This window comes from Oncorhynchus mykiss, chromosome 27 (assembly GCF_057628025.1).
Source record: "Oncorhynchus mykiss isolate SJ-2025 chromosome 27, ASM5762802v1, whole genome shotgun sequence".
NCBI lineage: Eukaryota > Metazoa > Chordata > Actinopteri > Salmoniformes > Salmonidae > Oncorhynchus > Oncorhynchus mykiss.
Genome location: NC_143048.1, coordinates 22390204 through 22416948, shown reverse-complemented (window position 1 = coordinate 22416948; position 26745 = coordinate 22390204). Strand labels below are relative to the sequence as shown.

At 40.6% G+C, this 26745-nt stretch overlaps 3 protein-coding genes and 1 pseudogene across 5 annotated transcripts; all 4 read left to right on the top strand.

Moving 5' to 3' along the window:
* The first annotated feature begins 498 nt into the window (after positions 1-498).
* LOC118936433 (ribosomal protein S6 kinase-related protein-like) lies at positions 499-2380 on the top strand (annotated as a pseudogene). Its single transcript, XR_016492427.1, has 5 exons — positions 499-714; positions 973-1056; positions 1184-1252; positions 1549-1618; positions 2272-2380. The product of XR_016492427.1 is annotated as a ribosomal protein S6 kinase-related protein-like (transcript).
* Positions 2381-7173: 4793 nt separating this feature from the next.
* LOC110507766 (fructose-bisphosphate aldolase C) lies at positions 7174-15152 on the top strand. The gene is made up of 9 exons (XM_021587993.3): positions 7174-7298; positions 10229-10365; positions 12227-12438; positions 12845-12899; positions 13038-13198; positions 13323-13406; positions 13503-13677; positions 13900-14099; positions 14316-15152. Exons 2-9 carry the CDS (start codon positions 10254-10256, stop codon positions 14400-14402), a joined length of 1086 nt encoding a protein of 361 aa, XP_021443668.1. The 5' UTR covers positions 7174-7298; positions 10229-10253; the 3' UTR covers positions 14403-15152.
* Positions 15153-16422: 1270 nt separating this feature from the next.
* LOC110507763 (serine/arginine-rich splicing factor 1A) lies at positions 16423-21061 on the top strand. Of its 2 annotated transcripts, none has more exons than XM_021587990.3 (4): positions 16423-16882; positions 17219-17409; positions 20015-20187; positions 20435-21061. In XM_021587990.3, the coding sequence occupies exons 1-4, from the start codon at positions 16692-16694 to the stop codon at positions 20636-20638; spliced, it is 759 nt and encodes a 252-aa protein (XP_021443665.1). In that variant the 5' UTR covers positions 16423-16691; the 3' UTR covers positions 20639-21061. The 2 variants fall into 2 exon arrangements, with proteins under 2 accessions (XP_021443665.1, XP_090079732.1); XM_090223606.1 differs by having other exon boundaries at positions 16448-16882; positions 20320-21061.
* A 1508-nt stretch (positions 21062-22569) lies between these two features.
* Positions 22570-25116, top strand: dynll2a (dynein, light chain, LC8-type 2a). The gene is made up of 3 exons (XM_021587991.3): positions 22570-22756; positions 23450-23583; positions 23769-25116. The coding sequence occupies exons 2-3, from the start codon at positions 23452-23454 to the stop codon at positions 23904-23906; spliced, it is 270 nt and encodes an 89-aa protein (XP_021443666.1). The 5' UTR covers positions 22570-22756; positions 23450-23451; the 3' UTR covers positions 23907-25116.
* The last annotated feature ends 1629 nt before the right edge of the window (positions 25117-26745 follow it).

Genomic DNA, 26745 nt, shown 5'->3' with positions numbered 1-26745 from the left:
CCGCTCGGTCATGGCGAGTCAGCAACGTGCACTCGATGTTTTACACCGCAGTGTAAAAGATAATAGAAAATAGTCATGTGGGGTTGATCGAGGCTTACCAGTGAGGGGGGGGGGGGTGGCTCACTGTGGCTGCTGTGAACTTCTCTTGTTGTTGTGCCTGGAGTAGAATGTACTAAAAGCAATTCAAACAAACTGGACTCAGATCATCTACATGAAAATACCATTAATGACTGTCTTCAATAGTCGTTTATTTATTTATTTCGGTTTCATATAATACAGTATCTCCTCTATCCAATGCTGATTTACACCTGCATGATTCTAGTGTGGCATATGCCAGTAAGTAACCTCGAGATGTTTGACATTTAATTGTAGTTACTTCCTGCACACAGCAAAATGTATAATTAGAGCCATCACTAATTAGAAAGCCACTGTCCTCAATGGAGAGACAGGCACCAAGCCAAGAGAGACGACACTATCAAGCCTGGCATGGTCTCCAATATGGGAATATCCTTTGCTGACGGAATTCGCCACCTTGGCCCACCTGGTCTGGCAACACAGTGCATGGTGCCCGGCAGTGGAGCCCCAATCCCTGAGGCCCTCCTCCCAGGAGACAGTCCTCAGAAGCCTGTCATGGAGTGGACTCTCCCTGGCTTAATCTCTATCTTTCTGCCTGAGTTCCCACACCCTAAATTCCCTGGGCAAGACAATTTCCAGGTAGTCCTCCTTAATTTGCATTGAGCACTTGGACCACAGATGTTATCAATGTTTTCAGCAGATCTAATGAACTCATCAATTGATGGGGAAACAACAGATAAATCACATGTATTACTTCTATATGGGGGGAATATATGATGTGATGGTCTGTCTGATGTAAAAAAAAATAGAAAAAAAGATGTGTAACCTACCTGTGATGATACTAACATTTAATAATATTGCAACATTTGAATCTCTCTTTCTCTCCATGACATTCAGATCCTGGGCTTCATAGCTAAAGGCTCCTTTGGTCCTATCTTGAAAGTAAAGGACAGGTCGAAGGAGTAGACGTATGCCGTTAAGGTGAATCTCTCCTCAGCCTCCTGCCTCATCACATTTAACCAGCACTATATTTCATGTGACATCTACACACATCTAGTTTATTCTATTTCCACTGTATTTAATGTTCTTATATTGTGTTGCTCTACAGGTTTTATCCAAGTCTGAGATACTGAAGCATGGCGTCCTGGAACAGTCAAAGGAGGAGGTCATCATTCAGGTAGGTCACACTGCAGGATGACCTGTGAAGCTGCTATCCTGAGCAGGCTTTAGCTTAGGGCCTGACTTTGTTTACAGCATGTTATCCCCTAAACTATGACTCACCGAGCTCTAATAATGACTATGCCAATTATCCCTAAGAACTTCTGTGCAACAAGAAGCATGGTCCCATGGAGCTTTTGCTGTAAGAAAAACAACCTTTACCATCATTCCCTCCTAAATCACATTGTTCTACTGAGTGTCTTTGCTGACATCCACACTTGTTGCTGCTGTTGTGTGTTGCCTGTTGTGTTGCAGCGGCATGTCAGCCACCCATTCCTCCACAATCTGCAGGATTGCTGGCAGAACCAGCGTCACCTCTTCATTAGTGAGTGACTAATGTGATCTAACTAGATCCCTCCTTCCCCTTTGTTTTATCCTCTCCTCTCTTTACCCTCCCTGTGTCTTACATAGGAGCTTCCCACTGGGAAGCATTGGTTCAACGTAGTTTCATTGAAATGTCGTGGAAACAACATTAATTCAACCAGTGTGTTGTCTCACTCTCCCTAGCAGGAGCGTCTACTATGGCATTGACTGGCCTTGCTGCTATTTAGTGTTGTCTCCCTCAGTTTGAGCCTCATGACTCATCTGAATAATTATACTGCCATCTGCTGAGATCTCAGGGTGTAGCATACAATCATGTGGCCTCTGAACTGGTATCCCCTTCCTTTGATTTATTAATAACACCCTTATTAGTGGATAAAGGCATATTTGAGTTAATTGTCTCTGACTGACACACATCTCCTTACCCAACATAACCCCTTTCCCCTCCCACGCTTCCCCCAGCCTTAAAAAACTTGCCACTGTGTGACTTCCGACAATTACATTTTTTCCTGTTGCTTCTCTCCTCCATTGCTCCTTCCTTTTCAAGTGATTGTGTTTTAGGAGGGGTCATCTAGTCCCAGCCCTGGATCAGTGTACTGTACATATCCTTGTTACTAAGATAGTTAATTGTGTGTGACTGTGTCTGTCTTCCCACAGTGTGAATACTGCAGTACTGGAGACCTGTATACCTACTGGTTACTGAAGGGCTAGTTTGGGGAGGATGAGGCTCGGGTGTTTGCTGCAGAGCTAGGCTGTGCTTGGGGTGAGTGTACCTCAAGTGTATATGCACAATATAGTTCTGCAAAATGTGTATGAAATCTGTCAGGACCCGGTTACGAACTCGGGTCTCCGATGTGAGAAACAGTCACTTAGTAAACTGAGCCACTAATAGTCGGTAGAACCCAGAAGATGAGGCAGACACAGCAGTACTAGAGACGGTGATTTAATAAAGAAAAAGGAAACAAATCTTCAAGGCAAAAATATAAATCCACAACGTCAAAAGTATTTCCAAGAGAAAAAATGTATCTCCTCCAAGACACAAGGAAAATCCACAAAGTGGTAAGAACAGCAGGGAAAAAACAAACCTCAAAATAATAATAAAAAATAAACAAGAACAAAACCAGAGTACCGCAAGAAAATCCAACTAGAGAAACTAAAGTTCACAGCATGGCTGGGGCTGGGTGCTAACATACAAACACAGAGCAAAGAACTGAGTAACACTAAGGGTTTAAATACATTCAAGGGAAATGAGGCACAGGTGCAACTAATAACTAGAACAAGGGCAAAACAAAAGGGTCAAAAAGCACAATGGGGGCATCTAGTGACCAAAACCTGAACAATCCTGGCCAAATCCTGACAAAATCATTGTTTAAGTTTCACCTTTACTTGAATTATAATGTGTGTCCCCGATCGGTAGGTTTCCTTCACAACTTTGGGATCATGCATAGGGATGGGAAAGTATGAACATTTGTTTTGATAATGAACATTATACTTTATACATAATTTATGCATTCTTTAATCTAAATAACATATATTTATAACTTCACAGAGAATATTATAATCATCTGATTATTCTGGATTTTTTAGATGGAGAATGTCCTTCTGTCTGACCAAGGTAATGCTGGCTAAAATAAAATAATATATTTATATATATATATATAATATATGCCATTTAGCAGACACTTTTATCCAAAGCGACTTAGTCATGCATGTGTAGCACATGGGGATGTGTGAAACGTACTCCTCAGCCTTAAGTGTCCCGCTTGCACCACCTCATTAGCTATCATTTGAGGTGGGTTGGCTGAGACGCTTGAGGGAGGACTGTCATATGTGTTTGTGAGGCAGAGATCCTGAGTTGGCGCCAGGTATGGGCCAAATCGGGGGCAAGTGGTCCCTGCTAAGCAAGCAGTGTGATGTCTTTTACACATGCATGCATTTTACTTAGGGTTTAGTTTACTTTCTACTACAATAAAATATAAGAGAACACTAGAGGGCCTTATAATAAAGTGGACACTTCAGGATTGTTGTTGTATGGAAGATATAGTTCTATAGTGAAACTAATTTAAACTTCATATTAGACAGGTAGAACAACCAGAATCGGATTTGTGAAGTACTGTACATAAAATACTACTGTATCTATTTGATGCAGGTCATCTGCGTTTAACTGACTTTTAACTGACTTTGCAAGAGCATTTACAATTTGTGGGACAATCCAATACATGGGTGAGATGCATGGGATCAGGCAAAGTTAATGATTACTACACATTAAGCACATATTATAATCTCACTGTGATGGTCCTCTGTCTGAACAGCTCCTGAAGTCCTGAGTGGGGGTCCCTACAGACATGCTGATTGGTGGTCTCTCGGGGTTCTGTTCTCATTGGTGACTGGAAAGGTGCAGTAACCACCACAGTTCATCATGTTAACTGAATATGTAATGATTTAATAGTTGTTAGAAAGGTGGTTTTTCTTATTTTTTTTTAGCTCAGTCCTGTTGCAAATCTAAATCTAAAGATGTTGCTAATTCTGTCCTTGTCACCTACATATTTCCCTGTGCCTCCAGAACCAGACCACTCCAACATGCTGAGAAAGGTCAGAGATTGCCCATACTCCATGCCCAAGACCTTCTACCCTGCACTGACCCTTCTGCTCACAGAGGTCATGTGTAGTTGGATTGTCTCAGATTAGGAAACACATTTACCTTTTAAACAGAATATCAACAAATTCTCAATGCTCTTATTTATTTCTCTATCCTATTTGTGACTCTAGCTCCTATCTATGCAAGAACCCAGCTCATCGCCTGCGTAGCCTGGAGCTCTTCCAAAGGCAGACATTTTTCCGTGGCATTTCCTTTGACTCTCAACTGCTACAGAAGAGACCCGTTGAACTAATTCTAGAACTGAAGAACCATCCTAATCGTCCAGCCATAGCCATGTGAGGCCTGTCTACGGACTGCTTCCAGAACTTTGACTGTGACATACTCCACTCCCCTACCAGCTCAACTGACATGTCACCTACTTTGGCCAACATTGACCTGAGCTAGACTCTGGCTACAGCTCAGGGTTTTAGTGCATGAGATGTGCCTGTGCTACTATGACTCAATACTGACTGTAGTGGAAACAAGTATGGACATGTATTTGATATATACATTTTGTACCACATGGATACATGGTTGTGAAAAAGCTCCTGTATGTTTTCTTTATTTACATGGCCTATTTGGCTCCCTCTCTTCCTCTGTATACCTCTTTGCATACCCATTTAAGGTGGTGATAATTATAGATGAGCTTAAATGCATTGAAAACCACCACTTACCAAAAAAGGTTTAGAACATTTCTATTTCCCATTGAGTACCGCAACTCAAAGCCTCTCAAAGCTCTGCCAAATGGCACTTTCCACATGTGGATCAACCACCTGCATGTTTAACCTTTTACCTTTGTTATTACATTTGTATCTATTTTCCTGAAAATCCTTTCACATATATTTTTAACAAAGTATTTATTTAATTCTGTAGGTTTGATTGCTTAGGCCATCTGATTATTTGATTGATTATTGTGTGTGTGATCACAATGTCTTTGACTGTTCACAAAGTCCTGCTCTATACCCATCTCTCATTAGATTTCACTAACTGTTGTTGTGTTTTACCCAACCACAGTGACATCTGAAAAATGAAAGCCCCTATGAACTCATGGTGGGGTTGTCTCCTGTCATGATATACTAGGAGAAATATCAAAGGATATATCAAATCTTTCATTTGGAATCTCAAATGTTTTTTCACCTGAAATCTGTGCGGTTCAGTTGGTAGAGCATGGAGGTTGCAACGTCCTGGTCATGGGTTCGAATCCCGTGGGATCCTGGACACCCATATGAAAATGTATGGATGATGCACTACTGCAAGTCCTTTTGGATAAACGCGTCTGCTAAATGGCATATATCATATATTATGTTAATAACACATACTGTACATTATATGTATTGCACTACAACTGGATACATAAAGACAACTTTTTCCTCAGACTTTAGTGTGATGGTGACCTATTTGGTAAAACACCAAGAAACCCTTAAGGGAGCAACCTTAATAGGACAGAAAATTAAAGAACAGATAAAGCATAATCATTAAATGTTTTAATTAGGTTCAAACAGAAAAAAATAGCTACTGCCCCAATGGAGATGGCTAAATATAATCTAAGCACAAGTCCCAGTCATCTTGCTAAAATGTCTCCTGAATAGGAAGGTCTAGTGGGCTTCTCTCTCTCTGCGGTCTGACACTGAATTCCCCTTTAGGCCCTTGTCTTAAACAGGTCTGGTATAGTATGTCTGTGGCGTTAGTCCAGTGACCCACATCTTTACATTGGTGGACACCTCTAGCACACTGACTCAATTATAGAGAGAGGGATGGAGAAGTCCCATAAAATAACTAGAACAAGTGAGATGTCTTAGAAAAGTGGAAAACATATTTTCTCACTTCTATACAGAAAAGGGGCAGAGGGAGATAAACGTCCCAAATAAAGGATCAAATACTTGATGAGAATTAAGTATTTACTGTCAAATACAAGTCATTCTTGGTAGAATTATCTACACATTTTATCCAACAACTTTGAGTGAAAATGTAACAACTGAATATGCCACCATAAAGCCAATGTAGCATATCACTGTTGATCTTCATGTGATGAACCTGATCTCGAGTATCAACCTATGTAAAGTACTCAAACATTGATTGTTATATCTTGTTCACAGAAAGAAAATACATTCTGACCCCATTTCTCTCTAATCTATGTCCCAGTTCTATATTTGGTAATGTACTGTATATACACTGGAAACACAATTTCTGAACCTATTAATACCCATGAGTTCCTACTAATGCATAATGCAGATATGCATAGGGGTGTTTGAATTGCTCTGAGACTGAGCTTTTCCTCTGGGTCTTAGGGGATGTCCGAATTGCCAAGAGATTCAGAAATGTGCCCTAGGCATAGTTCAACCCAATTACATAAGTCTATGATTCCAACTAATTAGCAGAAATTAGTGAGCAACGGGGTTGTGGTTTAACCCTTAAATGAGGTTGCGCTGAAGGGTTATTATAGCTTCAGAAGAAGTTATTGGGCCAACATACTGTAATAAACCTGGGTGTACACAATAGTGCTGTTTTAAGTAGCCAGACTTCATGAAATATAACATCTATGTATATAAAATTAAGAGAAAAACAAAACTGTTGTTTGGAATGATTAATTAGCTTAATATTTCATCCACTTAATTATTGATTGAACTTGCAAGACAAGTGTATCGTTATTATTGTAATGACTTGGAATGATGGATTAGTTTTAGTTGAATACAGAGGCTGGTGGAGGAAACTGTAGGAGGACAAGCTCATTGTAATGGCTGTAATGGAATCAATGGAATGGTACCAAACACATCAAACATATGGAAATAACATGTTTGAGTCCATTCCATTGATACCATTCCAGCCATTACAATGAGCCTGTTCTCCTATAGCTCCTCCCACCAGCCTCCTCTGGTTGAATGCATTCGTCCATATTTATTTATTATCCATCAATAAGCCCCACCCCATCGTTAAGCCCCGCCCTAGAGGTATTGAGTGGGATACAAGGGAGCAGCAGTCTGTCAGACATTGCAGTGGCCATCACTTCTCCAGTGAACAAGTGAATTCTGAATTTGCATCCTATCAGGTAAGGTTCTCAAGTTTTCTTGACATTCACTTTTCATTTCAGCAAGCTTTAGTAAACATGATAGATAATATGATATTTAGAAATGTTCAACTATATGTAATGAGTGGGACCCAGATATGCTATTAAGTTAATGATTTTGATGTTTTACTTGGAAAACTAAAGATGTTTTTAATTCACTAAACCAATATAAAGGAGTGGATTGGAGTTACATGATAGGTCAATGCATGAAAGGTAAACATTTTTACTGGCTATTGTCGTATTTTTCCTCGGTTATTGCAGACAGTGGAGTGGTCTGTGTTTACATGGTGATTTGCCATACCCAATATCAAGGGGTGTGATATGAATGCACAAATCAACAAGTGCATTGTACTACCCCCACAGATCCCTGTAGTCAGCACTGCTGCATCAGCAAGTGGGAAGTGTGATTAGTGGCCTCCTGCTTTCAATAAACAGTACTCATACAGTATAAATATATAGCCTCTATGTGAATGATACAGTTGAAGTTGGAAGTTTACATACACCTTATCCAAATACATTTAAACTCAGTTTTTCACAATTCCTGACATTTAATCAGAGTAAAAATGTCCTGTCTTAGGTCAGTTAGGATCACCACTTAATTTTAAGAATGTGAAATGTCAGAATAATAGTAGAGAGAATTATTTATTTCAGCTTTTATTTATTTCACATTCCCAGTGGGTCAGAAGTTTACATACACTCAATTAGTTTTTGGTAGCATTGCCTTTAAATTGTTTTACTTGGATCAAACATTTCGTGTAGCCTTCCACAATAAGTTGGGTGAATTTTGGCCCATTCCTCCTGACAAATCTGGTGTAACTGAGTCAGGTTTGTAGGCATCCTTGCTCACAAGAGCTTTTTCAGTTCTGCACACACATTTTCTATAGGATTGAGGTCAGGGCTTTGTGATGGCCACTCCAATACCTTGACTTTATTGTCCTTAAGCCATTTTTCCACAACTTTGGAAGTATGCTATTGGCCATTGTCCATTTGGAAGACCCATTTGCAACCAAGCTTTAACTTCCTGACTGATGTCTTGAGATGTTTCCTACCTCATAATGCCATCTATTTTGTGAAGTGCACCAGTCCCTCCTGCAGCAAAGCACCCCCACAACATGATGCTGCCACCCCATGCTTCACAGTTGGGATGGTGTTCTTTGGCTTTTTCCTCCAAACATAACAATGGTCATTATGGCCAAGCAGTTATATTTTTGTTTCATCAGACCAGAGGACATTGCTACAAAAAGTGTTGGAAAATTGGTTTCTTCCTTGCTGAACGGCCTCTCAGGTTATGTCGATATAGGACTCGTTTTACTGTGGATATAGATACTTTTGTACCCGTTTCCTCCAGCATCTTCACAAGGTCCTTTGCTGTTGTTCTGGTTGATTTGCACTTTTTGCACCAAAGTACGCTAATCTCTAGGACACAAAACGCGTCTCCTTCCTGAGTGGTATGACGGCTGTGTGGTCCCATGGTGTTTATACTTGCGTACTATTGTTTGTACAGATGAACGTGGTACCTTCAGGTGTTTGGAAATTGCTCCCAAGGATGAACCAGACTTGTGGAGGTCTACAATTTTTTTTCTGAACTCTTGGCTGATTTCTTTGGATTTTCCCATAATGTCAAGCAAGGAGGCACTGAGTTTGAAGGTAGGCCTTGAAATACATCCACAGGTACACCTACAATTGACTCAAATTATGTCAATTAGCCTATCAGATGCTTCTAAAGCCATGACATCATTTTCTGGAATTTTCCAAGCTGTTTAAAGGCACAGTCAACTTTGTGTATGTAAACTTCTGACCCACTGGAATTGTGATACAGTGAATTATAAGTGAAATACTCTGTCTGTAAACAATTGTTGGAAAAATGACTTGTGTCATGCACAAAGTAGATGTCCTAACTGACTTGCCAAAACTACAGTTTGTTAACAAGAAACTTGTGGATTGGTTGAAAGATGAGTTTCACTTGACTCCAAGTGTATGTAAACTTCCAACTTCAACTGTATGTATTACTACATCATCATTTTTTATTTCACTTGCCTATTTGATATTGCTATTACAGCTACACAGAACCAGGGTAATATATCTGAAAAAGCTCTGGTTTAGACTGACAAATTTCCCTCACCTTTCTTGTACCTCCTGGGATATTTGTCAGTAGCGCCCACCTCAACAGTGACCACATGCCGAAGGTTGTCTGGATTACTGAGTTGTTGGCTGAGAAAGTTGTATATTTCAGCTCTGACTGTGTCTCTTAGCTGTACTTTAGAGTGTGGGAAAGAGAGAGGGAGTTGAGAGGAATACATTTTGGGGGAATGAAAATGCTTGAAGAGATTGAAAACAAGCAAGCAACAATCGATGAGGGAAATGTGTTGGTGTATCTATTTCGGACAAAGAAGCTGGACAGATTTCTCCATTGGTTGTCATCATTGGCATCCAGTCATTCTTATATTTTAAAAATGTTATTTAACTAGGCAAGTCAGTTAAAAAACAAATTCTTATTTACAATATCGGCCAAACCCGGATGATGCTGGGCCAATTGTGCACCGCCCTATGGGACTCCTAATCACGGTCGGTTGTGATACAGCCTGTGTAGTCCTTGACTTTTTCTTATTAAATAGTTATTTTTGATTGTTTATGAGACCCCAACAGAGAAAATGTAAATCCTTCCGGACATAAAGACTTGCATGGCCCCTTGTTTGGTGGTCTGCATAGTCAGCACAGAGGTCCACACATTCCTAATCCCAGTTGACAATATGCCAACAAGGACAGCCACTTTGCCAAAATCCCTGGGATTTGGAAGGACGGGAGAGATATAACCTTACTGTTGATGTATTTCTCTAGCTAAATATTTCCCTGAGTGAATATTGATCAATATAGACCAGAAAATATGTGCACAATCTGATATCCCTATGCAGGTTGTGTGATCGACCATCTCTCAGGATGACGCACCAATTCCCAGCCCTCTCCAGTGGTCAGAAGCAGGAGCTCCAGGAGATTGCCCTTCGTATCGTCACTCCAGGGAAGGGCATCCTGGCTGCTGATGAGTCTGTTGGTTAGTAGGGAGCTCTGTATGTTCTCTCTGCACTGGAAAACAGTTGGAATGAAAATGATTACGTAACAATCTACATGTACAGTGCCTTGCGAAAGTATTCGGCCCCCTTGAACTTTGCGACCTTTTGCCACATTTCAGGCTTCAAACATAAAGATATAAAACTGTATTTTTTTGTGAAGAATCAACAACAAGTGGGACACAATCATGAAGTGGAACGACATTTATTGGATATTTCAAACTTTTTTAACAAATCAAAAACTGAAAAATTGGGCGTGCAAAATTAAGTTAATACTTTGTAGCGCCACCTTTTGCTGCGATTACAGCTTTAAGTCGCTTGGGGTATGTCTCTATCAGTTTTGCACATCGAGAGACTGACATTTTTTCCCATTCCTCCTTGCAAAACAGCTCGAGCTCAGTGAGGTTGAATGGAGAGCATTTGTGAACAGCAGTTTTCAGTTCTTTCCACAGATTCTCGATTGGATTCAGGTCTGGACTTTGACTTGGCCATTCTAACACCTGGATATGTTTATTTTTGAACCATTCCATTGTAGATTTTGCTTTATGTTTTGGATCATTGTCTTGTTGGAAGACAAATCTCCGTCCCAGTCTCAGGTCTTTTGCAGACTCCATCAGGTTTTCTTCCAGAATGGTCCTGTATTTGGCTCCATCCATCTTCCCATCAATTTTAACCATCTTCCCTGTCCCTGCTGAAGAAAAGCAGGCACAAACCATGATGCTGCCACCACCATGTTTGACGGTGGGGATGGTGTGTTCAGCTGTGTTGCTTTTACGCCAAACATAACGTTTTGCATTGTTGCCAAAAAGTTCAATTTTGGTTTCATCTGACCAGAGCACCTTCTTCCACATGTTTGGTGTGTCTCCCAGGTGGCTTGTGGCAAACTTTAAACGACACTTTTTATGGATATCTTTAAGAAATGGCTTTCTTCTTGCTACTCTTCCATAAAGGCCAGATTTGTGCAATATACGACTGACTGATTGTTGTCCTATGGACAGAGTCTCCCACCTCAGCTGTAGATCTCTGCAGTTCATCCAGAGTGATCATGGGCCTCTTGGCTGCATCTCTGATCAGTCTTCTCCTTGTATGAGCTGAAAGTTTAGAGGGACAGCCAGGTCTTGGTAGATTTGCAGTGGTCTGATATCGCTTGCACAGTGCTCCTTGGGATGTTTAAAGCTTGGGAAATATTTTTGTATCCAAATCCGGCTTTAAACTTCTTCACAACAGTATCTCGGACCTGCCTGGTGTGTTCCTTGTTCTTCATGATGCTCTCTGCGCTTTTAACGGACCTCTGAGACTATCACAGTGCAGGTGCATTTATACGGAGACTTGATTACACACAGGTGGATTGTATTTATCATCATTAGTCATTTAGGTCAACATTGGATAATTCAGAGATCCTCACTGAACTTCTGGAGAGAGTTTGCTGCACTGAAAGTAAAGGGGCTGAATAATTTTGCACGCCCAATTTTTCCATTTTTGATTTGTTAAAAAGGTTTGAAATATCCAATAAATGTCGTTCCACTTCATGATTGTGTCCCACTTGTTGTTGATTCTTCACAAAAAAATACAGTTTTATATCTTTATGTTTGAAGCCTGAAATGTGGCAAAAGGTCGCAAAGTTCAAGGGGGCCGAATACTTTCGCAAGGCACTGTATGTATGGTATTAACAATAACAGTGGGACCTACTTTCAAGAAATCAGACAAATGTTAATTTCCAGTAGTGCTTGCCAAAACCCTCTACAAAGCAGTGGTACAGGATGGTATCCAATAGATTATTCAGTTTTTATAAATGTAGGTTTACCAGAGTGTGAACATGTTTGTTTCTAATGTTCCTGGAAACAGGCAGCATGGCAAAGCGCCTTAACCAGATAGGGGTTGAGAACACTGAGGAGAACCGCCGGCAGTACCGCCAGATCCTCTTCAGGGCTGACGACCGCATCAACAGCTGCATCGGAGGAGTCATCTTCTTCCATGAGACGCTGTACCAGCACGCTGATGATGGCACACCCTTTGTCAAGATGATCAAGGACAGGGGCATCACTGTGGGAATCAAGGTACTGTACGAGCAAAGCGGTCATAGGGGCCAATGGTGATATCTGAAGTATGTTTTATGTCTCTGGTCTTTAGCTTGGGCAAGAATACCTCTCGACCCTACTTCTACTGTATATAACATTATCGAGGGAAGGAATGAGAATGTAGAACATAAGGCTACTTGATATGCTCCAATAGACAGTTCCAAGAAGGGAACAGGTTTCAACATTAGAGGCCAAAAGGTAGCACAGATACACTCGGATCAGGAGTTCTACCCCTGATGGGGTAGATGGTGCAGTGCTATGGGTTGAATGGCTGCTATTAATATCAACACCATCTGGAGGAAAATAAGCTGGTTTTAAGACATGGAGAAGATCAGTGTGAAGGGGAGGGATTCTTATTTTTGATCTGCTTTATCTTTTTCTTCAGGTTGACAAGGGTGTTGTCCCCTTGGCAGGAACCAATGGAGAATCTACCACTCAGGGTAGGGCTAAGACCCCTTGGGTTCTAGTCAATCTGATCATCATAACTATCTGAATTTGACAGTTACAAAATGTAGTCTGCCACTCATTGGTGAATCCCAATCCTTACCAGCCTTCTTAATTTATTTTTCATCCTATAGGACTGGATGGGCTCTCAGAACGCTGTGTTCAGTATAAGAAGGATGGAGCAAACTTTGCTAAGTGGCGCTGTGTGTTCAAGATCAGTGAGACCACCCCCTCTAAACTGTCCATTGAAGAGAATGCAAATGTCCTGGCTCGATATTCAAGCATTTGCCAGCAGGTAAGGACTCCACAAATGCAGATGAAAGGCACAATATCAGGTATGATGAAATATCATAATTGCAGGAGGTAACATCAGCAACGCCTTCTAATCATGCGGATTATGTCATTTTTCTTTCACCCAGCATGGGATTGTGCCTATTGTGGAGCCAGAGATTTTGTCTGATGGAGATCATGATCTGAGGCGTTGTCAGTATGTCACAGAGAAGGTGGGACCGTACCCCAACTCTTAACCTGTTAGTATGTAAATGTATTTCTAACATTGCCAGTTTATTATGTTCCATGTGTTCCCCTGTGTTGTGCAGGTGCTAGCTGCATTGTACAAGGCCATGTCTGACCATCATGTGTACCTGGAGGGCACTCTGCTCAAGCCCAATATGGCCACTCCTGGCCACAGCTGCCCCACCAAATACAGCGCAGAGGAGGTTGCCATGGCAACGGTTACAGCCTTGCGCCGCACCGTCCCTCCTGCTGTCACGGGTAAGGTCATAGGCCATTGACCAGTTATATTGCCTCTCACTCTCAATGAAGCTCAGAAAGAGAGTACATGTAACACCTGTGTCAGATTCAGTCACTATACCAGTGATTTGGCATTATGAACATATATTAATTTATTGGCAGTTTGTAAAGCACTTATGGTGCTGATAGAAATCCATTAACTGTTCACTCACAGCGATTTCTATTTATTTTCTGTGTGTGCAGGAGTAACGTTCCTTTCTGGGGGTCAGAGTGAAGAGGAGGCCTCTGTCCACCTGAATGCCATCAACAACTGCTCCCTGGTGAAGCCCTGGGCCCTCACCTTCTCGTACGGCCGAGCCCTTCAGGTCTCCGCACTCAAAACCTGGCGTGGACATAAAGAGAATGAGAGTGCTGCCACTGAGCAGTTTATCAAGAGAGCAGAGGCATGTACATCACTATGTTTTCAGCCTCATGATCAATCTTTTAGCACTTAGTGTTGTAGAGGAACATATATATATTTTTGCATTTCACCATTTTCCGTGTGGAACGGTCATCTGAGGAAGTGATCTATGTATTCAGCTGACATGAAGTGAGTTTCACCCCTAACAGTGTTTGTGTGTTTGCCCCTCATACCCCCATCCCCTTTCTCTCACTATCAGGTGAATGGCTTGGCCTGTCAGGGGAAGTACACTGGTGGCGGGGACAGTGAATCTGACCAGATCTATGTGGCCAATCATGCATACTGAAGAGCCAGTGATGCCTCACATTACAGCTTTGGCTAACCAATAGCATCGTCCACTGTCACTGCTATACCAGTGGCCAATCACAGGCATGTGCTGTCTACAATCTGTATTCTAGGAGTTATAATATAGTTACTTGAGTGTACACACTTGTTATTAAAAAATGTTGCACATTGGTGGACCCACTAGATGTAAGGGTCTAATGAAATTAGTCATTAACGGATGTCCTTTGATTAGACACTTTCAACAATATTATTGTAACCTTTGAGATGACAACATATTCTTGTGGTAGTAGCAAAATGAAACCTAACTGATGTTTGGTTGTTTCATTATTTATTTTGATGAGATCCAGAATCAACTTTTGCCATGTAAAGCCACTTTCCAAACTGCTGCACTAAGCATTAGATAGGGGGCGTGGTGTAGGCCTATTGTGTGTGACGAGAATGGAGAATTCTAGCTTTCTTGAAAAGACCATATTGCCATTCCAAATTCTGGATTAATGATGGGATATGTGTGTCAAAACAAAATAGCTGTGTGAAGTTACTATTTTGTAGAAATTGTGTGTGTGTTCTTGCATAGAGGCAGAAGGTTCCAAAGACGTGGTTTTGGATGAACTAATGGACAGCTGGACTTACAGTAAATAGTGTTGTTGGAAAAATGTTATTTTTGTGACTTAGCTAAGTATTGTTCTCTATGCAACTGATTATCAAATACTGTAGTGCAAAAGTAATAACAATAAATTGTGTTGAGTTGAAACAATCTGGTAATTCTGGTTTTATTTCTCATAAATTAATCTTGGTTAAACCAGAATTAAAATATCCCATAATTTGGTCAGATGCTCATGCTCCATAGTCTGTCCATGAAGACTAGGCCTACTCACAAATATATATATTTTTTAACTGCACCAAAGAGTAGGCCTACCTACACATTGCATGATTTGTACATTATTTTCTACAGTAGTCAAACTCTGTTATACAGTTCTTGATTTTAACAGAATTCTTAGTTAATTTATCCTCACCCATGAACTAGTAGGCTACTTGTAGCGTGTCATCTGATTTGCTTTCCCATACCATGGTCCATGGCACCATCTACTGGCTTAAGAGTAGTTGATGATGATATATTAGGGTGTTTTCACATATTCCTCTTTAAAAAGAACGCATCTCAGTCCTCTTTAGGGTGAACAAAAAAAAGCTAAAGAACTAATTTATTTTTGTATTCACACTGCCCTTGCCTCTGAATGAGGACTACACTATTTAGCCTGTTCACTTCACCTATTTTGTGGACTGAGTCCTCTTTGCATTCACATTGATTTGTTTAGAAAGGAACCAAAATCTTTTTCCAACATGCACTCTGGGTTTTTACAAAGTGCAGGACAAGCCATTCAATCAGAATGTGTTATCGGACAGCTAGATATACCTACTTACATTTTGGAAGCTAATAGATTGCATTTCATTAAAATATCCGACATAATAATTGTAATCAGAATATACTATTAACGTGTACATTTAATTGCTAACAGAATAAATAGCAACCGAATAACTGCAGAATAAATAATGCTGTAATTGAAAATTGTACACCCAATGTAGGCTACTGCCCCTTTAAGAGCTAGAATACTGTATATAGACTTCTTTTTTTTCTACTGTGTAATTGACTTGTTTATTGTGTTATTGGCTTGTTTATTGTTTACTCTGTGTGTTGTCTGTGTCACACTGCTTTGCTTTATCTTGGCCAGGTCACAGTTGTAAATGAGAACATGTTCTCAACTAGCCTACCTGGTTAAATAAAGGTGAAATAAAAAAATTGATTTTGTACCCAACATTGTGATTCTCACCAAATATATTGTCTTCTCACACTATTCAAACCCCCCAATCAATAAACAGTTGATTAAGCTATCTTAGCCTATAGATCAAATATTGCAAACTAAAAACTCCACACATTCAACATCTTCTCTCTTGTGGCACCAATGTGAGTGTTTAGGGCAAAGGAAACTGTTGCAGTAGCCTAGTCTCTTTTACAGATGAGCCCTGTGGACTATTTTGTTTGGCGGAGGTAGGCATTTCTAGAGTTCTCTACTGGGTACATTTCCGGTATTCTCATGAATGCCCTCGCGAAGAAGCGCGGTTCTGCACCGGGAGAAGTGTAGCTAGCTAGTAGACAGCTTTAAGCGCGATTGATACCTTATTTCGTGTTTATGCACTATACTCATATGGTTTTCTAATCGGTTGTGATCTACTTAAATACCGTTTTGAGAACTCGCTTTTAATTTCAACCTAACGCTAAAATAAACTAGCTAACATGTCGGGAGGCGTCGTGCGAGGCCCTGCAGGAAATAACGATTGCCGTATTTACGTCGGAAATCTACCCCCTGATATTCGCACCAAAGATGTCGAGGACGTCTTTTACAAATACGGGGCGATTCGCGACATCGACTTGAAAAATCGGAGAGGAGGACCTCCCTTTGCCTTTATCGAATTTGAAGATCCCAGGTAGCTAAAGGCTAGCTTGTTAGCAACTCGTGCACTGCTCTAACGTTACTATACTGTAACTTGAATATCTATGCTCATGCAACGTTGACTTAGTTTGCACATGTAACTAACGTTAACGTAACTAGCCATTTTCGTTTTAAGAATGTAACGTTAATTGGCTTGACCGCTGGTTTCGTCTCTTTCTGCAGTGGCACATTGTGAAGTTGTCTTTGTTTGTGTCTAGCCAACTAAACGCCACGAGTTAAAGTAAATTGTTGAGTTTAGCCGGCTAATGAGTTACGCCACAGTTTGCTGTGTGGACGATTGTTTAACTAACATTTTCTATCACTTTTTCAGGGATGCCGACGATGCAGTGTACGGACGAGACGGCTATGACTACGACGGTTATCGGCTGCGAGTTGAATTCCCTCGGAGCGGCAGGGGTGGGGGGAGAGGCGGCTTTGGTGGTGGTGGGGGGGTTGGTGGCGCCCCTAGAGGCAGATACGGGCCGCCATCCAGACGCTCCGAGTACAGGGTCATTGTCTCAGGTGAGTTGTGTAACTACGTTGGAGACTTACCGTTGCTGAGGTCTCATTTTCAAGTGATCGAAAAGGGTCGCCCCTGGTCAATGATGGCACAGAATCATCTGTCTGGAGACTTAATTTCAACACGATCTGTCCAATACCTCAAGATAGGGTTGTCATATTCTAATGACATTTTTAGGGCTGATGTAGAACAGAGTAGATTCAAATAAACTGTGATATTATGCAAATGAGGCAGTACGGCATACATAATTACAATAATTTAAGACAAATAGTTTTACGGTAGGGTTGTCATATGAACAAATATTTGTGCTTTGTGAAACAGCGTATGTAACAATTTACTTTTGACTTTATGCAAATTAACTACTTAATATGCTAATTCTTATTTTCAGAAGAAAATGACAGCATAGCATGTTAAACCCATTAATTTAAAGTACCAATCTTATGCAACAGTACCAAATGTAACACACTAATTTGAGTGTCCCAGACTTACTTCTAGTCAGGGCATTCTGGAACATAGGAGGGGAAGGAAAGACGTACCTTCCGCCCAAGGACATCTGATGACCGTAAAACGCCCTCAGGACTTTCCCGTACTTGTTTGCAATACAATGTCACATCGATCTTACTCTGGTAGAGTGAGGAATACTCAGTGCAAAGAGCAAATATGAACACCAATTTCACAGGTTTCATTAAAAAAATGCTGTCCCACAGCATAGCGCCACTGTCAAATAATATTACTAGAAAATATTAATGAAATCACAAGTGCAATATTGCAAAACACAGCTTAGCCTTTTGTTAATCCACCTGTTGTCTCAGCTTTTGAAATTATGCTTTACAGCGAAAGCAATACAAGTGTTTGTGTAGCATCAGGCAACTTGGTCACGAAAATCAGAAAAGCAATCAAATTAATCGTTTACCTTTGTTCTTCGGATGTTTTCACTCACGAGACTCCCAGTTAGACCACAAATGTTCCTTTTGTTCCATAAAGATATTTTTTATATCCAAATACTTCTGTTAGTTTGGTGCGTTATGCCCAGGAATCCACCGGAAAGAGCGGTCACGACAACGCAGACACAAATTCCAAATTATATATATAATGTCCACATAAACATGTCAAATGTTTTTTATAATCAATCCTCAGGGTGTTTTTCAAATATCTATTCGATAATATATCAACCGGGACAGTTGGCTTTTCACTAGGACCGGGAGTAACAATGGCCGCCTTTCTCTTTTGCGCACAACTCACTCTGAGAGCCCCCACCTATCCACTTACGCAATGTGGTCATTCACGCTCATTCTTCAAAATAAAAGCCTGAAACTATGTCTGAAGACTGTTGACACCTCGAGGAAGCGATAGGAAAAGGAATGTGGTTGATATCCCTTTAAATGGAGCAATGGGAGGGTATGGAACATGGAGTTTTCAAAATAGAAGCCACTTCCTGGTTTGATTTTTCTCAGGGTTTTGCCTGCAATATCAGTTCTGTTATACTCACAGACAATATTTTGACAGTTTTGGAAACTTTAGTGTTTGCTATCCTAATCTGTCAATTATATGCCTATTCTAGCATCTGGTCCTGAGAAATAGGCCGTTTACTTTGGGAATGTTATTTTTCCAAACATAAAAATAGTGCCCCTAGCTTCAAGAGGTTATTAACAGGCACCGCATTGATTATATGCAATGCAGGACAAGCTAGTTTTAAACTAGTAATATCATCAACCATGTGTAGTTAACTAGTGATTATGTTAAGATGGATTGTTTTTTATACGATAAGTAGCTAGCTAGCATTAAACTTATTCCTTGCGGCACTCGCGTAACAGTTGGTCAGCCTCCCATGAAGTCGCCTTGTGGATTGCAATATAATCGGCTTCCAAAAATGCCGGTTACCGATTGTTATGCACATTTGTAATCGGTCAACCTCTAGTTGATATACGTCACTGGTAACTTACCAGTCTTTAATATTTCAACAGCACTGTGCTGGTGGTCTTCTGTATTTCACTAACAAATGGACTCCCTGTGTTAACATAGCAGGTGTAAAGTAATCGCCTGAAACTAGGTCCCCTACATACTGGGCTGCAGTATGACCAGTTGAAAAACTGGGAGGGGTTGGGGAACGCTGTGAACATGGCCACTGCCCTTTTATATACTCGCCATACCCAGCAAACGTAACTTAGTTCAAGAATGTATCAAACGTCGAAGTGAACTGAACGCACCTCGGGTCTTGGCGAGAAGGAAAATAAACTGTTGGGCAGACCTCTTCTGCACTGTTCAACCAATCCAGTAAATGTGGAGGAGGAGTTAAGATGGAGTATCGCTGGAACATCTGGTTTTTGGGTACTCTGCAGAGGCTGATTGGCTGGTTACTTTTTCACAAGACGGAAGCGGTGGTCTTTTGTTCCACTAAATATTGATAGTTAATTCATATCCATGTCTTCTACATTAGTTCATTGTTTCTGGTGGGGTAGAACCAGCCTGGTTTAGTTATTATCTGTGCAGACTCTGAATTATACTGCTATGCCACAGATCTATTGAGCAAGTTTGTACCATTGAGCAAAGTGTTGAAAGTTATCATTGAGTAAAACATATCTAATTTATATGCTCTTCTCTCCAAAGGGCTTCCCCAGAGTGGCAGCTGGCAGGACCTCAAGGATCACATGCGTGAGGCTGGGGATGTATGTTATGCTGACGTTTTCAGAGATGGAACTGGGGTTGTGGAGTTTGTGCGCAAAGAAGACATGACCTACGCCGTTCGAAAGCTGGATAACACCAAATTCCGATCACACGAGGTATGCTTTCAGGTTTGATTGGTGGTTCATGGATTTGATTGTAAGGATATGATTATATTTTTGTTAAAGATAACTAAAGTGACTAATAACACTTGATTCTTTCCCCTCAACCTTTCCCCACTTTCAATCCAGTGACTACTTGTGCAGCCTTTCAAGAACTGAGGCTTGTTTTGATGCAATGGAAGGAACCGTTTGAGGTGGAAATGCTTTTCGTTTCAACGTCCAGTTCTTTTTGTGTGTCTACCAGGGAGAGACCGCTTACGTTCGCGTGAAAGTAGATGGTCCCCGCAGCCCGAGCTATGGAAGATCACGTTCCAGGAGCCGCAGTCGAAGCAGGAGCCGCAGCGCAGCCAGTCGCAGCCGCAGCAACTCTCGCGGTGGTGGTACCCGTGGTGGCAGAGGATCTCCTCGCTACTCTCCACGCCATAGCCGCTCTCGCTCCCGTTCCTAAACTATGTTGCCCTTTTGGTGGATCCCCTGTAAACAGTTCCCCTCTCCACTTGTTTTTACCCCCTTTTGAGTTTTTCCAGAAGTCAACTATAGATTTGAATTTTTGCATTGCATCTCCTGATGTCCTAGTGGAAAGTCGTGGTATGTAGGTGTATCACCTTTCCTCCCTCCCCTGACCCTCCCTACTTTAGTCCTTTTGTTTTGATCCCTTTCAATTAATTTTGATTTACCGATTGTCTCTGTCAATTTTTGCAACACTTGAAACCCGGTTGTTCTTTTTAATGAGATCAATGTTTTTGTAAGTGTTGGAAAATTGAGATGTACTTTTTCATGGGATGGCGGGAGTTTATTGCTAAACTGTTTTACCCTTGTGTCTTCCTTTAGACATCTGAAGATAAGGATTAAAGAGTGATTTGGAATAAAAGTTGTGGAGCACATTTCATTTGTTTGATCAGGATAGGACATCTTAGGAGGAGTCAGGTCGAGGCAATGGTATGCTTTAGTCTTGATTATTTGCATCTATCGATAAAATGGTTGCTACAAGATGCATGATTGTCTCTTGAATGTAGCACAATTTTCTATATCATCTATACTTATTGTTTGGCAACCTTATTTAAGCACTGATAAACAGTGCATGTATTTGGTTTTGTGCCAGGACAAATGTCCTGAGGTGTACCTTTTCAACTTTAATGTTACATAGGAACCCTTTATCTTTTTTATTTTATAGATGCTGGTTTAATTAGACAGGGGCTCTGGGCTTGTTTCAGCTCAAACATTGAGAAATATTGAAAAAAAAATAAAAAAATTGATCATTAGTAGTGACATGTCATGAGTGCACAATATAAGAAGTGGGCTGGGCCCAAATCAGACATGATTCTAATGGTTTCCCTCTGATTTTTTTCCTGGTATTTCAAGGTTTTGATTGGAGGAGTGGCTCAGTGGATCCCAATCCTTGGAGACGGATCAGAGGAGCGTTTAGGGAAGGAATAGGCAAGAATGGATGCTTGGAACGGGATCCATTTTCCAGGAATCAAATCAATTGAACTAATTAAGGAATCCTAGATGCAACTTTTTGAATGGCCCAGTTTATTTCAATTTTTGAGCGGTAAATATGCGCAGAGTCAAAGGATAAGGATTATTTACGTTTTTGGAGTAAGAAAAGGAAACTGAGGACCAGGAAGTTGGATCAAAGGATGCAAGGAGTCTGGTAAATAAGGCATTAAAATGTGGGATGGTTGGGGATTATATTTAGTATAGTTAGTCTGTCTTTATTAAATTTACTTTACTCTTTCAGTTTAGCATTTTCAATAAAATCCTGAAAAGACACCTGGTTTTTCTTTTTTTCCTTTTGAATGAATGTTAAAGCTGATTTTCATGGCCCTATGATGTAATAAGAGAAGATAAATGCTTAGTTGTAGACCTAATTGAAAACCCCAGTAAACCATCTACTCCATTGTATTACATTTTACATCGTGGGGCGGTTTCCCGGACACAGATTAATTTTAGTCCTGGACTAAACTTTCAATGGAGATTCATAATTTACTGTATGTTTTAGTCCAGGACTAGGTTTAATCAAGAAATAACTGAATATAAACTCTGAAATAAGTGATGATAAGAGCCTATTAAGAGTTGTATGCGGTAGTGAGGAAATGTCATTCCAAGCAGATGTTTATATACATCTCACACAGAAACATGGATTATATTTTTATGAAATGAATATCAGCCTATATAATCTCTCATACATTCATTGGTGCTGATATCAATAAACTAACACATCGAGCATAATACATACTCCGTACAGCTGAGTTTGTGAGGAGGCCTTCTCTACCTCACCGTGTATTGTTAACGATGCATTGTGGGATGAAATAAGATGCTGGCAGAGAAGAGCTGCTAGAAAATGCTCAAAACACAAGAAGAGGTGGCAGCTCAGCCAATGGCAGGATAAGTTGTGTAGGGCGGGGGAGGTATTTTACGAGGGCAGTTTCCCCACATATTTGCTTTGAGTAAATCTTGTAAAATAATTTGTCGCAGCACGATCCATCAAGTAAGCAAAGCTTGATATCCACTAAGGGGAATTACTTGATTACGAAGGGGATAGTATCAGCATCTCCTAAATAAGGTGAGCGACAATGTTTAGTAGCCTGCACGCACTCACACTTGACTTGCATGGATGGTGGTGATTCAGGTTGTCTAATTGAAGCGAAGTTTCTCGTACAAGGTAGCCTACTTTCTATTGTGAATTTAAATCGAAATAATGAACTAATGCGCAATCACTACCACCTGCAGGCTATTGGTACGAATCCGATCACCCTCGGACCCGTTAAATCATCCAAAATTTAAAGGAATTATATGTAGAAATTAAACTAATAGTTGATGTATCTGGATGTTTGAAATAGACTAGAATTGTGCATATCAGGGGACAGATTCCTAATTGTATAAATGTAATGTCGCCATGTGGTTTTTAATTATACCTGTATCGAGTTTCTTCCGCAACCTATTTGTATTGTACCTAACCAGCACTCAAATCACTCAACGTAATCTGGTGCCGAAATATAGACCAGCTATTATCCCAGTACATTCGGAAACACTGATAGAACCGCGTTGATTGCAACATTGTATCATATCTGCATTTGATTGGCCTATCCTTTGACTTTCGTCGTAAACCGCACGGTACGGTGAAGACGGGATAAACCAATCATAGCTGCACGTGTTACCTGTGAAATTCCGGCTTTATCACCTCACTAAACTTGTCATTTTGTATCTGTAATTATGTTAGTTTAGACTTGTTTATTTTTGTTGTCCTTGTTTGCAGGCATGACTGACAGGAAGGCAGTAATCAAGAATGCTGACATGTCTGAGGACATGCAGCAGGATGCAGTGGACTGTGCTACCCAGGCCATGGAGAAGTACAATATAGAAAAGGACATTGCAGCCTACATAAAGAAGGTGAAATGTGAATACTGTGTTGTCAGGCCTTTGGCCTATGTATTCCAATTAGAGTGATGTCTTCCATGGTGCAAGCTGTTTAAATACGATGACCAGGCTAGGCTGCAAGATGTGCATGCCATGAGGTCATTTTCTTCCTCATGCAGTCATTGATTACTAAAGCCCTGCTTTTTAAATCCCTATAGGAATTTGACAAGAAGTATAACCCTACATGGCATTGCATTGTTGGAAGGAACTTCGGCAGCTACGTCACTCATGAGACAAAGCATTTCATCTACTTCTACTTAGGGCAGGTGGCCATCCTCCTCTTCAAGTCTGGCTGAGTTCTCGTTGAGGCCTGGAGTGCCTCTCTTCCCAACATGGACTGTAATGCACTGGTGGCTGATGTCACAACTTCCCATACACTTCAAATATTAAAATTAAAACATACCATGATACACAACTGGCTGTGCGCAACTGCATGGACTAAGATGTACCATATTTAATGTGTATATGTTACAGTAAAAATATTACTTTTCACTTGTTTCCATAAAATGCAACTGGAAGATTTTTGTTAATGCTACATTTTGTTATAATTAATTTGTAAATGCTTTAACAGTGGCCTTTGATTGTATAATAAAGGAAAGCTAGAGATTGTAGTTGTGCATCTGCTTTCCCCCAGAGCTGTTTTGTTTTTAGTGACTTCTGTCCTGTCATTTTAAATGTGTTTAGTTGCTCAAGATGTTGAAGTACTACAGCAGTTTGTAATACCTGTATATTGCCAGAGGTACAAGTGAGCCTAGCGCAGTGTATTTGGACATGTCGTCCCAGATTTGCAACTGCTGTTATCGATCCCATTATCTCACAATCTTATTTCATGAGCTGGACTGTCATCTGGCATTTTTCTATTGCTATTTGTATTCCAAGCTAGTAGAGTTCCTATGCTAACTTGTTTAGATGCTTGGAGGTTCCATTTGCAGAGGGTTGACACCATCCACACTTGAACCTATTCTGGCTGTGCAACAAAGGACTGAATGTTGGCGTTCAGGTCCTTTTGTAGACTTTCAAATTGTAAGAAAATATTAATCATTAGTGGTTACATTTTTTTTACTGTATTTGCTATGTTGGTTGTTTCTGTTTATAGTATAATGCAAATTGCTGTATGATTTGCACAGACGTACCTCTTATTGTTCTCAGTTCATGGGCACCTGAACTCAATTGCACTTCACTAAAGGGATATTTCGGCAATGAGGCCCTAGATCTACTCTCCCAGAGTCCGATTCACTTGATACCATTATGTGGGGGAAGTTGGTAGTTTCGTGAGCTACCGCTAACTAGCGTTGGTGTAATGACTTGAAGTTGCTAGTAGTTAGCGCGATGACTGGAAGTTTATGGTTAACAGATCAAAGTTATAATTGACTCCCGGCAAGTAGCTAAAGGGCCTCGTTACCAAAATGCTGAAGTGTCCCTTTTAAAGGTGTCCAGTAAACTTGGACATTTTAATATAGTCAATGTATAATCAAGCCAATGATTAAACGTTTCATTGTATCCTGATCACGTTCAATAGTTTTGTGATTACTTAACCATGTCTTTGACAATGCAGTCAAATGTGTAGCTATTGTTTCAAAACCATGGACAGTTACAGTGGGTGGAGCCCACCACATATTATTTGGGCAATTGGCCATTAAGATTTCATTAAGGTTGTTCCTGTTTGGAGGTGTAGCAATGTAGGGACAGATATTGGCTGGCAAATTAATTAACCTCGGAGGCAGCATGTTATATACAGTATGTGCTGCTTGGGATCTTTTCAGTACTCGAGTGCAAACACTACGCGACAACCTGAGTGTAGTGTAGTTCAGCAACTGAGCAGTAATATTGATTAGGGGAAAATATTGATGCAAAGACATTCGTTCTGCATAGAGGTCAATTGGAGGCAAGACTACAGAAGACAAAGTGAAGGACAAGTGACTGATAAATTATTTGTGGGTACAGACCACAAATACTACCCTAGGCTTCACAGGGAAACACACTGACTGAATCAATGTTCTTGTTTTTTATAGAATTATAGACACGCATGTGGTTATTATAAAAATGATGTGCCTTTTGATTCTCAGCGTGGTAACCATTCTCCACTCCAGTGGCACATCCTGTTCACTGCACCTCTGAGTGTTTGGTCCGTTACCTGACAGCCAGGTGAGGGAAGCATTCAGTAAGGATCTGTCCTTCCACTGCTAATCAATCCAAGGCTTGAATGACAAAAGAGCTAGATGATGGATGAGATACAGTACATTGAAGTGAGTTGCACCAGACTCAATAGCTTGTGGTTGTACAGTTCTGGAATGCCATGTACTTTAGATCAGGGTTTCCCAAACTCAGCCCTGGGGCCCCCACCCACCTGGGTGCATGTTTTTGCCCCAGCACTACACAGCTGATTCAAATAAATAAATAAATTGTAAATATTCAAGGAACAGTCTTGAAAAGCAGACAGCCGATAGAGCTAGTTATTCATCACGTGTTAAGCTCAGTCGAATCATGGTGCCATATGCAATATGCAGTACCAGTCAAAAGTTTAGACCCTCATTCAAGGGTTTTTCTTATTTTTTACTTTTTTCTACATTGTAGAATAATAGTGAAGACATCAAACCTATGAAATAACATATGGAATCATGTAGTAACCAAAAAAGTGTTCAACAAATCAAAATATATTTGAGATTCTTTAAAGTAGCCACCCTTTGCCTTGATGAAAGCTTTGCACACTCTTGGCATTCTCTCAACCAGCTTCATGAGGTAGCCACCTGGAATGCATTTCAATTAACATGTGTGCCTTGCTAAAAGTAAATTTGTGGAATTTCTTTCCTTCTTAATGCATTTGAGCCAATCAGTTGTGTTGTGACAAGGTAGGGCTGGTATACAGAAGATATCCCTATATGGTAAAAGACCTAGTCCATATTATGGCAAGAACAGTTCAAATAAGCAAAAGGAAACAAAAGTCCATCATTACTTTAAGACATGAAGGTCAATCAATCAGGAAAATTCCAGGTTTCTTGAAGTGCAGTTGCAAAAACCATCAAGCGCTATGATGAAACTGGCTCTCATGAGGACCGCCACAGGAAAGTAAGACCCAGAGTTACCTCTGCTTCAGAGGATACCTTTATTAGAGTTACCAGCCTCAGAAATTGCAGC

Coding starts and splice junctions, on each gene's coding strand:
- LOC110507766 (XM_021587993.3), top strand. CDS start 10,254: ATGACGCACCAATTCCCAGCCCTCTCCAGTGGTCAGAAGCAGGAGCTC. Junction 10,366..12,226: donor GGCTGCTGATGAGTCTGTTG/GTTAGTAGGGAG, acceptor TCCTGGAAACAG/GCAGCATGGCAAAGCGCCTT. Junction 13,199..13,322: donor ATTCAAGCATTTGCCAGCAG/GTAAGGACTCCA, acceptor TCTTTCACCCAG/CATGGGATTGTGCCTATTGT.
- dynll2a (XM_021587991.3), top strand. CDS start 23,452: ATGACTGACAGGAAGGCAGTAATCAAGAATGCTGACATGTCTGAGGAC. Junction 23,584..23,768: donor TTGCAGCCTACATAAAGAAG/GTGAAATGTGAA, acceptor AAATCCCTATAG/GAATTTGACAAGAAGTATAA.
- LOC110507763 (XM_021587990.3), top strand. CDS start 16,692: ATGTCGGGAGGCGTCGTGCGAGGCCCTGCAGGAAATAACGATTGCCGT. Junction 16,883..17,218: donor ATCGAATTTGAAGATCCCAG/GTAGCTAAAGGC, acceptor TCACTTTTTCAG/GGATGCCGACGATGCAGTGT. Junction 17,410..20,014: donor GTACAGGGTCATTGTCTCAG/GTGAGTTGTGTA, acceptor TTCTCTCCAAAG/GGCTTCCCCAGAGTGGCAGC.